The following is an 11,655-nucleotide window of genomic DNA, read 5'->3' as shown; positions in this document are numbered from 1 at the left end:
TTTCCTTTCTCTTCTTCTTGGATGCCCATGTTGTGTACATTTGCACAGTCTGTACTGACGTACAGTTCCCTAACATCCTGTTCAATTGTTTCCATTCTTTTGTCTATCTGTTTTTGGTCTGTTCAATTTCAGGTGCTCTGTCTTCTAACTTGTTGGTCTTTTCTTTTGATTTTTTCAAAATTGCTGTTATAAGCCTCTAATTCATTTTAATTTTTTGAGGTACTGGGGCCAGGTATTGATCCCAGGACCTTATATATGGAAAGCTCCCCCACTGAGCCACATCAGCTGCCCTGAGATGGATTTTTCATTTATTTGCTTGTTGTTTGTTCTTTTGTTTTGTTTTTAGGAGGTACCAGAAACCAAGGACCTTCAATATGGGAAGCAGCTGCTACACTGCTTCAGCCACATCCACTCCCCTCTAATTCACTTTTAATCTCATCTGTTGTTCTTTCATTCACATAAGTTATGTTATTTTTCTTTGCATGCTTCCAAATTCTTCTTTATGCTAACTCAGTGTCTTCTTAATATTTTTTATATCTTTAGACATATTTTCATTCATCTCCTTAAATGATTTAGGAGGTTTTTTTGAACATCATTGATTAGTTCTTTTGAATCCCTGTTTTTTTTTTTTTTCTTTTTTTTTCATTGGGACCAGGGACTGAACCTCATATTTGGGAAGCAGGCTTTCAACCACTTGAACCACATCTGCCACCTCATCTCAAATTTTAATTTGTTCTTTTGGGCCATATCTTCCAATTTCCTTGTATGGCTTCTAACTTTTTCTCATTTCTAGACATCTGATTATCTTTATTTGTTTACTCTAGAGGTCAGCTTCTCTTTGGAGAAAGACTCATTTTTGATTGACTTTGTATTAAGACTCTTGGATCAACTTATTCTAGGTATTTATTATTGGACATGCTTCACTGAACAAAACTTGTTCAAGGGACCCATGGATGGGGTGGAAACATGTATCAAAGTGCCCTGGAAAGAGGGACAGGATAGACCTTGACAAGCCCCTTTTCCCCATCACCTCTTCAAACTCCACGCTGTTTGGGGCAGGCTAGAATTGAATTTCAGTGCTAGAATCACCAGTCAAAACTTGATGATCTGAAGCCATATTTGGCCCTTGGCTGTACTCCCTTTTCCCAGGGAGGAAGATGTCCATGCATTTCTTTTTCCACATCAACCTGTCATGAGCCATACCTGAAGCTGCTTGGCTCAAAGGTGGGTGATGCATAGAATTCACCCACAGTTTTTGCTGCAATTTCTGTTTCCTTGTCTTGCTCTTTCCTGGACACTGCACAGTACTCTCCTGGTCTCAAGAGTCCCAGAACAGTTATTTTGAATATTTTATGCTTATACACTTCTCTTTTTGGAAAAGGAGTAATCCTTGCTACTCCTTATTCCCAATCTTTTCAGAAATCTACTCCCCTAAATCATTATCTTGGAATGCATATTGAGTTGCACTATCAGGTACTGTACTCTCTCTTGTAAGTCAGGCTGTCAGAAATGGGATATGCCTCCTTCAGTGCTCACAGCCCTTCTGAATGCAGAGGGTGTTGTGTCCACATGCCCTTGAGAAATATTATGTTTGGTTTGTCTATCTCAAATGTGGTGAAGAGCTGGATGTGAATCTTGACACAAGCCCAGTGAAGAGGAATTAGAAAAGAGACTACCTTCATTTTCCTATAATACAACATAGTTCCCACTGTGCTTAAGTGAACTGGAAAACATTCCAATCCATTTGGAGGACCCCTTTTCTCCAAGATGGCATAGCATGAGTTTCAGGGTTGACACATGGAGGCCTATCTGCTCCCTGGAGCTGCAGCTTAGCTGTTGTATATTGTTATGTCAAAGGGTTAGAGTCAGGAAGCTCTTGCTGTGTCCCTCCCTCCAAGCCCCCTTCTTCAGCTCCTCCTTCTAAGCCACATATACACTTTTTGGTATGGAAGCAATGTGGGGAGACCCCTCCAGTTATTTCTGAGGGAAAGCAAAGATCTTAGAAAAGAGCTCAGGCAGGAAGCACTTCATGCCCTTCTTGGCCCTCCCTGCAGGCACCTACCTATTGCAAAGAGACTAGAGTGACATCCATATTCTAGATTGTCACTAGGGACAATGCTGCTTTTTGTTTCATCACCCTCTCCAGATGTTCATCTTGCCATGTGGGGTGCTTACACCACAAGATGTGACATTCATGCCAGGCCCTCCCACTGTTTTCTTACCCTGCCAACCACAAAACTTGATCTCAGAGGGTGACCACTTGCTTCCTCCAAGATATGGTCTACACTTTCCAAATACTTGTCCTCTATATGTGGAATGCCAGCCCATCACTCAAAGGTCTCCAAGTTCATGAATAAGACCCTGACCTTGGTGGTTTGCTCAATGTAGAGATGGGTTGTCACAGGAAAGACCCCCTTAAATTTTGATTCTCCACTCTGCATTATAAATGATCCATCTCAAAGGAAATTTCCTCCCAGTTAAAGTCATCATGCAGCTCTTCTCCTTCCATTACAGAGGTCCATCGTTTTCTCTTCTCGCATTAGGCTGAACAAATGGTGCCCTACAGTCAAAGTATGATACCTTGCTTGGGCAAGGAAGACTTGAGTTGAGCTTCAACCTGCAGGCTGAGCCTGATGCTCCCAAACTCAAAGCAGTTTAGGTGAAAGAGACCATTGAACTGTAGTGGGAATCCTCAGAGCCATAGGAAAATGTACATGTACTAGGGGCTCGACAGAGTTTTATTAATGAATTCATATGGATAATGGGACTTATATACTATATATAAATGTTACCTGCTCAGGGCCATGGGAAAACTTTGAAAGCAATGTGGCAGGGATCATTTTATTTTTATTTTTTTAATTATATATTTTTGAAAATACATAGCTCACAAAAAAATTTACATTAAAAATATAAGATATTAGTCTCCTATCAGATATATGGTTACCAAATATTTTCTCCCATTGGGTAGGTTGTCTTTTCAATTTCTTGAGAAACTACTTTGAGGAGCAAAATGCTTTAATTTTGAGGAAGTCACAATTATCTACTTGTTCTTTTGCTGCTCGTGCTTTTGGTGTGAAGTTCATGAATTCATTTCCTATTACAAGGTCATGTAGATGCTTCCCTACATTGTGGTCTTGACTCTCATATTTAGGTCTTTTATCCATCTTGAGTTGATTTTTGTATAAGGTGTGAGTTGGTAATCCTCTTTCATTCTTTTACATATGGATATCCAGTTCTCCAGGCACTATTTGTTGAAGAGACCATTCTCTCCCAGTTGAGTGGGTTTGGTGGCCTTGTCAAATATCAGATGAGTGTATTTATGAGGAGGTATATCAGAACTCTCAATTCAGTTCCATGGATCAGTGTGTCTATCCTTGTGCCAGTCCCATGCCATTTTCACTACTGTAGCTTTGTAGTATGTTTTGAAGTCAGGTAGTGTGATTACTCCAAATTCATTTTGCTTTTTCTTTATGTCTTTGGCTTTTGGGGCCTCTTTCCTTCCCAAGTAAATTTCATTGTTAGTTTTCCTAGTTCATTAAAGGATGCTGTGTTAATTTTTATTGGGATTGCATTGAAACTGTAGATCAGTTTTGGTAGGACATACATTTTAATGATATTTAGTCTTCCTATCCATGAACAGGGAATATTCTTCCATTTATTTAGGTCTTCTTTGATATCTTTGAACAATGTTGTATAGTTTTCTGTGTATAAGACTTTTACAACTTTAGTTAAATTTATTCCTAGGTATTTGATTTTTTAAATTTACTATTATAAATGGTATTTGTTTCTTGATTTCCTCCTCTTATTGCTCATTATTGGTCTACAGAAATGCTACTGATTTTTGCACATTGATCTTATAACCTGTGACTGTACTGAATTCATTTATGAGTTCTAGAAATTTTGTAGGCTTCTAAGGATTTTCTATGCATAGGATTATGCCATCTGCTACTGTATATTGTGTATGTGAATTACTGTGATCTAAAACTTTTTGAAGACAAACTTAATAACCAGGAAAAAAGGAAAAAGGCTGTAGACACTGAGGAAGAAAGGGCAATACTTATTGCAGTGATGAAAGACAAAATGTCAAAAACAAAGCTTTTTTTTTGTTTTTTCATTGTTTGATACCAAATTTATTTTTTCTTTATTTAATTTTTCTCAATTAGTATGTATTCTATTCTAACCTTTAAACCCATCACTATATTCCATTTTACTCTTAAGGGAACTTGGCAATATATTAGGCTTCATTTCTGAAGAAGTTTTGGACCACAGAGAGGTTCAACAATGTCAGGGGAGGAACAATGGTGTGGGGTGTTATTGATGGGGGCACATGGTTGGGAGGGAGTTCTCCAGGGCATGTATACAGGGAACATAAAAATGTTTGGATATTTTCATAGTGGTTACAGTTAAAAATGTAAACTGAGGGAGTGCTAAGTTCCTAGCCAGGGGAGCTCTAATACATTTCCCAATGGAACAGCAAGAATCCCCCAAGTGTAATGGCAAAGACCAAAAAAGAAGGAAGGTCCAACAATGAGCCCTTGATACTAATTACTATGCTTATGAGCCTGTGCACCTGAAATATGAACTAAACCTAGAGCTGTAGGTTGCTTAAGAGTTACCTCCTGAGAGCCTCCAAGTTGCCCAAATGTGACAACTCTCTAAAGACAAACTCGAACTGCAAATGCATTACCTTCCCCCCAGCATGGGACATGACTCCTAGGGATGAGCCTCCCTGGCACTGAGGGATTACTACCAATCACCAACTGAAGATGAAACTAGAAAAAGACTTTGAATAAAAGACTCAACACAGACCAGCAGAATATCTCAGCCTACATGTAATACCAGGTGTTAAAAACTGCTTTTTGACCTTGAATAAAAGGGGGAAATGAAAAGGATAAATGAGTTTTTATGGCTATGAGTTTACAAAAAAGAGTTGGGAGGTCATCAGAGGGGTTGTGCTTAAGCACACCTTAGCAGGGTCTCAGAGACAGCCAAAGTAGATACAACCCCAGGTACTGGTTTTCCTGAGGGCTACAGAGACCCACAGGTTGTATGGTCATGGTATTTGGCTCTGGAGTTTGGTGTCTTGTCAGTTGGCCCTACTTTGGAGATTGCATTCCTGATTGTGTTGGAGTTGGACTTAGATGTGACCTTTCTACAGATGCCTGTTTTGTCACTTTTACTGTACCTGTTGTTGGGGCTGTGGTTGGTGTATATTCAGGAGACCTGAATCTCTGGACTGTCCATGTGACAGCCAGGCCCTGCAGACTTGCAACTCCTACCCTCTGTTCATTGGACTTACCCCAGCCAGCTAATAGGGAAGTGAAGAAGGTCACCAACCACACCAGGGAGCCAAGAGTGCCTACACTTGCAAGCAGGAGAATTGCATCCATCATCCATATGGAATCTAAGCCCCATCTTGATATAGAGATGAAGTGGACATAACCATGCCAGGTCCACAGGATAGAGGAATAGAGTATGGATTAGAGTGGACTACTGATATTGTACTATGGAATTATTGTGATTAGCAATATAAGAAATTGTAGCATTGATATGGAGAGAGTGACCATGGTTGCTGCAGTGTGTAGGGAGAGGGAAGAAGAGATATGATGTGGGAGCATTTTCAGGACTTGGATTTGTCCTGGGTGGTAGTGCAGGGACAGATACTGGACATTTTATGTCCTGCCATGGCCAACTGGGTGGACTGGGGGAGAGTGTAAACTACACTGTAAACCATTATCCATGTGGTGCAGCAGTCCTCCAAAATGTGTTCACCAAATGCAATGAATGTTCCATTATGATAAAAATGGAATTTGATGTGAGAGGAGTGGAGTGTGTGGGGTAGGGGCTATATGGGGACCTCATATTTTTTGAATGCAACATTTAAAAAACAGAGAAAAATATATAAGAATTTCCCATATACCCCACACCCACCCCACCCCACTCTTCCCACATCAACAATCTCTTTCATCATTGTGGACCCTGGGATGGTGATGTCTACTCCACCTATATCACAGAATATTTTTATAAATTATCATCATCATTCCTCAAAAAAGTAGCATGTTCACTTAGGAATAGCACATGTAGCTGAAGATTGTATCTCATTCAAATAAATTAAAATTTGTTTGTATTTCCATTATGTTGAAATTTGATTGCATTACCTATCATGTGAAATTTTTAATTGTAGGTAAAAACTATGTTCTGGTTTTTTGAGCTGAAGACATTAAACATTTTGAAAAAAATAATTTTACAAATTTAAGAACTCCTCTAAGCTATTAACAGCTGTTTGTATTGAGAAGTTTTGTTATATTTTGTGAAGGTGGTTTTCAACATAAATTACCAGATTTTTCTTGTCTACATTAGTGTTTAGTTCCATATCCTTAGCATATTATAAAGAGACCACCAGCAAATAGTTGCTATGTTCTGAGTCTTTGGCCACCCAAGGAAGCACCCAACTGCTATGAGCTCACTACATGATCACATAGTCCAGCAGCAATGCACTTGGACCCAAATCTTTGTCTTGTGAACTTTTACTGGAATTGTGGGTTGCTTGGCTCAGAGCTGGAACTTACCTTGCTATGTGATTGGTCCTGGGCCTGTGGATGCTGTCCTTTGTCCCCTCTTTGGGCTTCTGATGTTGCTTCAGACTAGGCTATAAAAGAAATGTCAGTTTATGGACACTCATCATATCACTGATACTTAACAACTGAGTGATTTAAGAAAACAATATCTTATCAAGGTGTGCATCTTCAGTAGTAAGTCCTGTTGACCACATTCACCCATGATAGAATGTCATGAGAAAGTCATGTTACCTCTGTGATAACCCTAGTTTAGTCACCAGGAGAACATCAGGCACATCCTTGTAGAGGGGACCATAGAAACATTCTCATCAGTTCTCCACAAATGATCAAGGTCATCAAACAACGTCATTCTGTGAAACCATCAAAACCATTTGGATACCAAGGAGACATGATTACATGTCATGTTGTGCTCTGGATGCTGCCACAGGAAAAGAACACTCAGGAAAACTGAAGAAATCTGAATAAATGATTGCATTTAGTTAATAATAATATATCAGTATTTGCTCTTTAATTGTGGGAAAAGTACTACATCATTGCAAGATTCTAAATACATGGGAAACTTGGTATGAGTTGCACAGGAGCACAGTGCACTAACTCCCCATATTTCTGTAAATCTAAAATTGTTGTAAATAATTTATTGGATTTAATAACAACCCCAAGTTATCATCCTGCAGTATTGGCTGTCAGCTGGTCGTTAGCTGATCTTTACCTGGTCATCAAAGAAGAACTTCTGATCCAGGGAGACAGGGAACAGAAGCCCCATTAGCTCACTTACCAGGCTCTGACTAATAGAACAAGTGGCTAGCCCCCAGCGGACAGTAACAGGAGCTGCTCTCCGAGGCCTCAGGGACCTGGCTTGCCAATGTCCACTCCTCAGGTCCTGACTCTTCTCTCACATGGAGACAGCAACTGCCAGGCCTTTGTTTACCTCTGGCTGGGGGTAATTGCTCCCCAAGGGCTGCTCCTGCTCCTTGGTCCTCCATTCTCTAGTGACCTTGGCATTCTTCCTGAGTAAAATTACTCTCTTAAAGAGTAGCAGCAAACAAAGCAGGTATCATACAGGAGGAATCAGGGCATTTAACCCCAAAGTTCCATCTCTCCTTTAGTCACAGTAAGGACATTGTTTATATTACCATGAAACATTAATATTTTATATTTGGGTAGGAAGCAATTGGGAGCACATTGCTAAAATTAATAGGGAATATATTAATCATGGATAAACAACTGTCAATCTATGTATTGTTATTTTGAAATTTTCCTAATTTTCCTTTTAATGTTTCTAGAAAGACAAATTTAGTTTAGTCCTGACCTTATATATTGTGGAAAATCACTTTGTTTCTATCTTTTACAATTTCAGGTTGAAATGCTGAATTGCCTTGAAACTCTTTGAGGTCACCTCCTGTTCTGCCTTGGGCTCCATCTGGTCAGCTGATTGGTAAGAGGGAAAATGAAAACCTGTAGTTTTGTTCTCTATAATAAGTCAAAAATTTTTTAAAAAGCCACTCTGGCCCAATGGGCTGGTTTACTCAGCCTCCTGTGAATCTGGGGCAGGAAGTGCCATCATGAACATGCAGATATGCGGTCAGAGTGCACCCTGGAATGTAGGAGTGGACTTGATTTTCAGTGGTCAGAGGAGGGCTTTGGTCATCTGTGCCTGCATGAGGATGGTCCCATTCCTCGTGTAGAAAGGTGTGTGGGGTGATCACTGCATGGGTCCTGAAAATAACCCTCAGATATGAGCACCCTGAAAGTGAGGAAACACCCATTATATCCTACTGTGCTATTACCACACCAGTTCTGCAGGGACAGTTTGGTCTCTAGTCAGCAGCAAATGCAATCATTGGCCCTTGTAAAGTTGGGGAAAAGAGGGTGAGGGGAGTGAGAAAAGCACAGTTGTCACTGTCAGAGAACCCCCAAATGTGGCAGTTTCTTCACTCTGCCTTCTGGGTGTTCACAGCCAGTTACACATTTTTATAAATCTACAGTATCTCTGTTTATGGGACACTGGGAAAAGCAAGCCCCATGGTTAAGCCCTGTCCGTATAAACAGCTCCTTGTTATCAGACAGGCATTACTCTCAGGGAAACACTCAGGGAAAGTTTTTGGAATCTCCCTCTTCTGAGTTGCCTAGGCCAGGTATTTGCTGGGCATAGGAGATGAAAATATTTACTTTGGTGTTGATGGATTGGTGGCTCCTTGTGCTATGGGTGTGGATCTCTAGGAAATGATCTTGTCTAAGCTGGATCTTGATTTGCCTATGGGGGCCTGGGTCTGGGATGAGTTGCTGGAAAGGTGTACAATGTCAGAAGGTCTCACAGGTCTGGAAGTGGGTGGTTTCATTAACAGGCTCTCAGGCGCAGCCTGTGAGACCTCATCTGTGCCTTTCTTCCTGGCTTCCCTATCCCACGGCATAGCCTGACACTCACTGAAAGAACAAGATCCCCACTTAACCCAAGAAAACCTGGATGGGCTTAAAGCCTGAAGTTGGGCTCTTGCTGATAGCAGGAGCTATCTGGTAAGACAGCAGCCCTGGATGTCCACAATCCATTCCACACATGCTCTGGGGAGAAACCTGGGAACAAGTCAGATTTGGGCAATTACAGTTCAACTGAAGAGCCTGCTGCCAGGTTGAAGTGCAGGAAGCTCTGACAATTCCTTCCTTTTGCTCATAGGTTGGAGGCTGAGCCCCAACACTCAGACCATTTTGCATTCCAGACTACTTCCTAGGCTGCACTCCAAGCTGTTCCTATCCTGAGGAGAACCCCAAAACCCCAGCTGAGCCCATCCATCCTCCCCACCTCAACATTTCTACAGGTGAGAATTGCATCTTCTCATTGAGGTATTCTTCAGGAAGTCTCACCCAACCCCCAATTCAATTGGATTTTCTTCTTTTGGAGTATGGAGACCTCAATCCTCTGGGCTGTCTGCCTGGAAGAGTTTGCCTTCCATGTGACACTCAGGCTCCAAGAACCCTCTCTAAGTTGTTTTCAAGTTTCCTAATAATGTAGGAAATGTTCACAGTTAAAGTGAAAACATTCTGCACTTTCTATGTAAATTCTTGACCAAGGCCTCCCCAGTCACAATAGGAAGGGGAAGGGAATATGAGGGGTTGGGAGGAGTTATGAAGAGGGAGATATATATAGTAGTTAATCCCCTGATTGTCTCCCTTAGTGCAGGGACCTATGTTTACCTTTTACCTATATGTTTCTTAGGGCAAAGACACCACCACAAACAATCCTGTAGAATTTTAGTGGAACCACTGTGTGGAGAGGAAGTCTCACCCACCCAATCCTTCTGTCACCCTCTGCCCAGGTACCAGCTCCTTTCCAGGACCTTCAGTAGAGGCTCACTCATCCAATGGCAGCAAACAACCACTCTGTTGTGGTTGATTTTGTCCTGCAGGGCTTTGCACAAAATTCTTGGCTCCAGGGTACCTTTTCTTCTGCCTTCCTCCTCCTTTACCTGATGGCTTTTGCAGGGAATGGCCTCATTGTCATGGCCATTTGCTTGAATTCAGCTCTCCACACCCCAATGTACTTCTTTCTCACAAACCTGGCCGTTGTAGACCTGGTCTGCACATCCACAATTCTCCCCAAGTTGCTGGAGAACCTGGTGGGCAAGGATAACACAATATCCTACAGAAGTTGCATGACCCAGCTCTTCTTCCTCACTTTGGTTTTGGGGGCAGAACTGCTGTTGCTCACAGTCATGGCCTATGATCGCTATGTGGCCATCTGCCAGCCCCTGCACTATCACACAGTGATGAACAGATCCCTTTGTGCCCTGCTTGCAGGCGGTGTGTGGACTGTGAGTGGGGTCAATTCCTCAGTGCACACTGGTCTGATGGCACGGCTAACATTCTGTGGCCCCAATCAGATTCATCACTTCCTGTGTGAAATCCCCACACTACTACTGCTTGCCTGTGGCCCTACGTACCTGAACAACATCATGCTTGTCATTGCAGACATTTTCTTTGGGGGGGTCAATTTCCTGCTCACCATGGTGTCCTATGCTTTCATCATCTCCAGCATCCTGCGCATTCGTTCAGCTGAGGGCAAGCACCGGGCCTTCTCCACTTGCTCTTCTCACCTCCTGGTTGTCTGCATGTACTACTCCACTCTGATCTACACTTACTTTGTCCCAGGGTCTGGATCCTCCACAAAAAATAGCAAAGTGGTCACTATCTTGTACACAGCAGTCAGTCCCACTGTGAACCCACTCATCTACACTCTGAGGAACAAGAATGTAAAATTGGCCCTAAGGAAGGTGTTTTCTGCATTTAGTAAATATAAATAAATGGCCCTAGTAAATTTCTCTAGATGTTAAGGAGTTAATTGCAAGAAAATGACTTTGGGAATAAGGTAAAAGTGGCAAGGAGGAGAAAATGATTAGATAGATTTATAAAAAATGTGCATGCTTTAAGGGAAATTGGTCAAACTTTTATGGGGAACTTCCACTAAACTCTCCAAGGGGTTAACTGCAGATGTTCCTAAGGCTTCAGGTGTGTAGGAAGTGAGGGAGGAAGCAAAGGGAGAGCAAGTGACCAGGAGAAACAGCCGGCGTTACAGCCAGGTATGCTTACCACTATTTCCCTCCAAAGTGTGCTGTCTTTTTTACCCACATATCAGCACCATAGAACAAGGCTGCAACCTTCACATGTATCAGCCCTTTCCTCTTTCAGAGTGGGGTTCTCTTTCGGGAGAGAGGTCCATTACACATACTGCTTGGTACGTAGTGATATGAGGTCTCTTAATATGCTTTGGAGAAGCTCACCTGGACTCTGATTCTCCAATCCCCCTTATCTTGGCTTGAGTTTGGGGAAGAGCTAAATATTCCTCAGTACTATGCTTGGGAGGTGCTAAGGCATTGTGAAGAGGATAAGAGATAATGTCATCCAGCCTTCCATTTTAGTGAACTGCAGAAAAGTGGCCTACTTTTGTGTACTTTATCTTTTGATATCAGCATACAATCGTTCATCAAAAGGGAAGCTTTGACATCACAGGAAAGTGGTGTTTTGGGATCCTTATTTTGGATGAAAGCTTCTGCATTATTTTTAATGCATTCAGTTATTTCTATGT

General features: G+C 41.7%; 1 protein-coding gene across 1 annotated transcript; it reads left to right on the top strand.

Moving 5' to 3' along the window:
* Nucleotides 1-9,913: 9,913 nt before the first annotated feature.
* Nucleotides 9,914-10,873, top strand: LOC101445474 (olfactory receptor 13A1-like). The gene has a single exon (XM_004479170.3). The coding sequence runs from the start codon at nucleotides 9,935-9,937 to the stop codon at nucleotides 10,871-10,873; it is 939 nt and encodes a 312-aa protein (XP_004479227.2). The 5' UTR covers nucleotides 9,914-9,934.
* Nucleotides 10,874-11,655: the final 782 nt, after the last annotated feature.

The sequence above is a fragment of the Dasypus novemcinctus genome, chromosome 14, assembly GCF_030445035.2.
Source record: "Dasypus novemcinctus isolate mDasNov1 chromosome 14, mDasNov1.1.hap2, whole genome shotgun sequence".
Lineage (NCBI taxonomy): Eukaryota > Metazoa > Chordata > Mammalia > Cingulata > Dasypodidae > Dasypus > Dasypus novemcinctus.
This window is presented reverse-complemented; position numbering and strand designations above follow the sequence as displayed.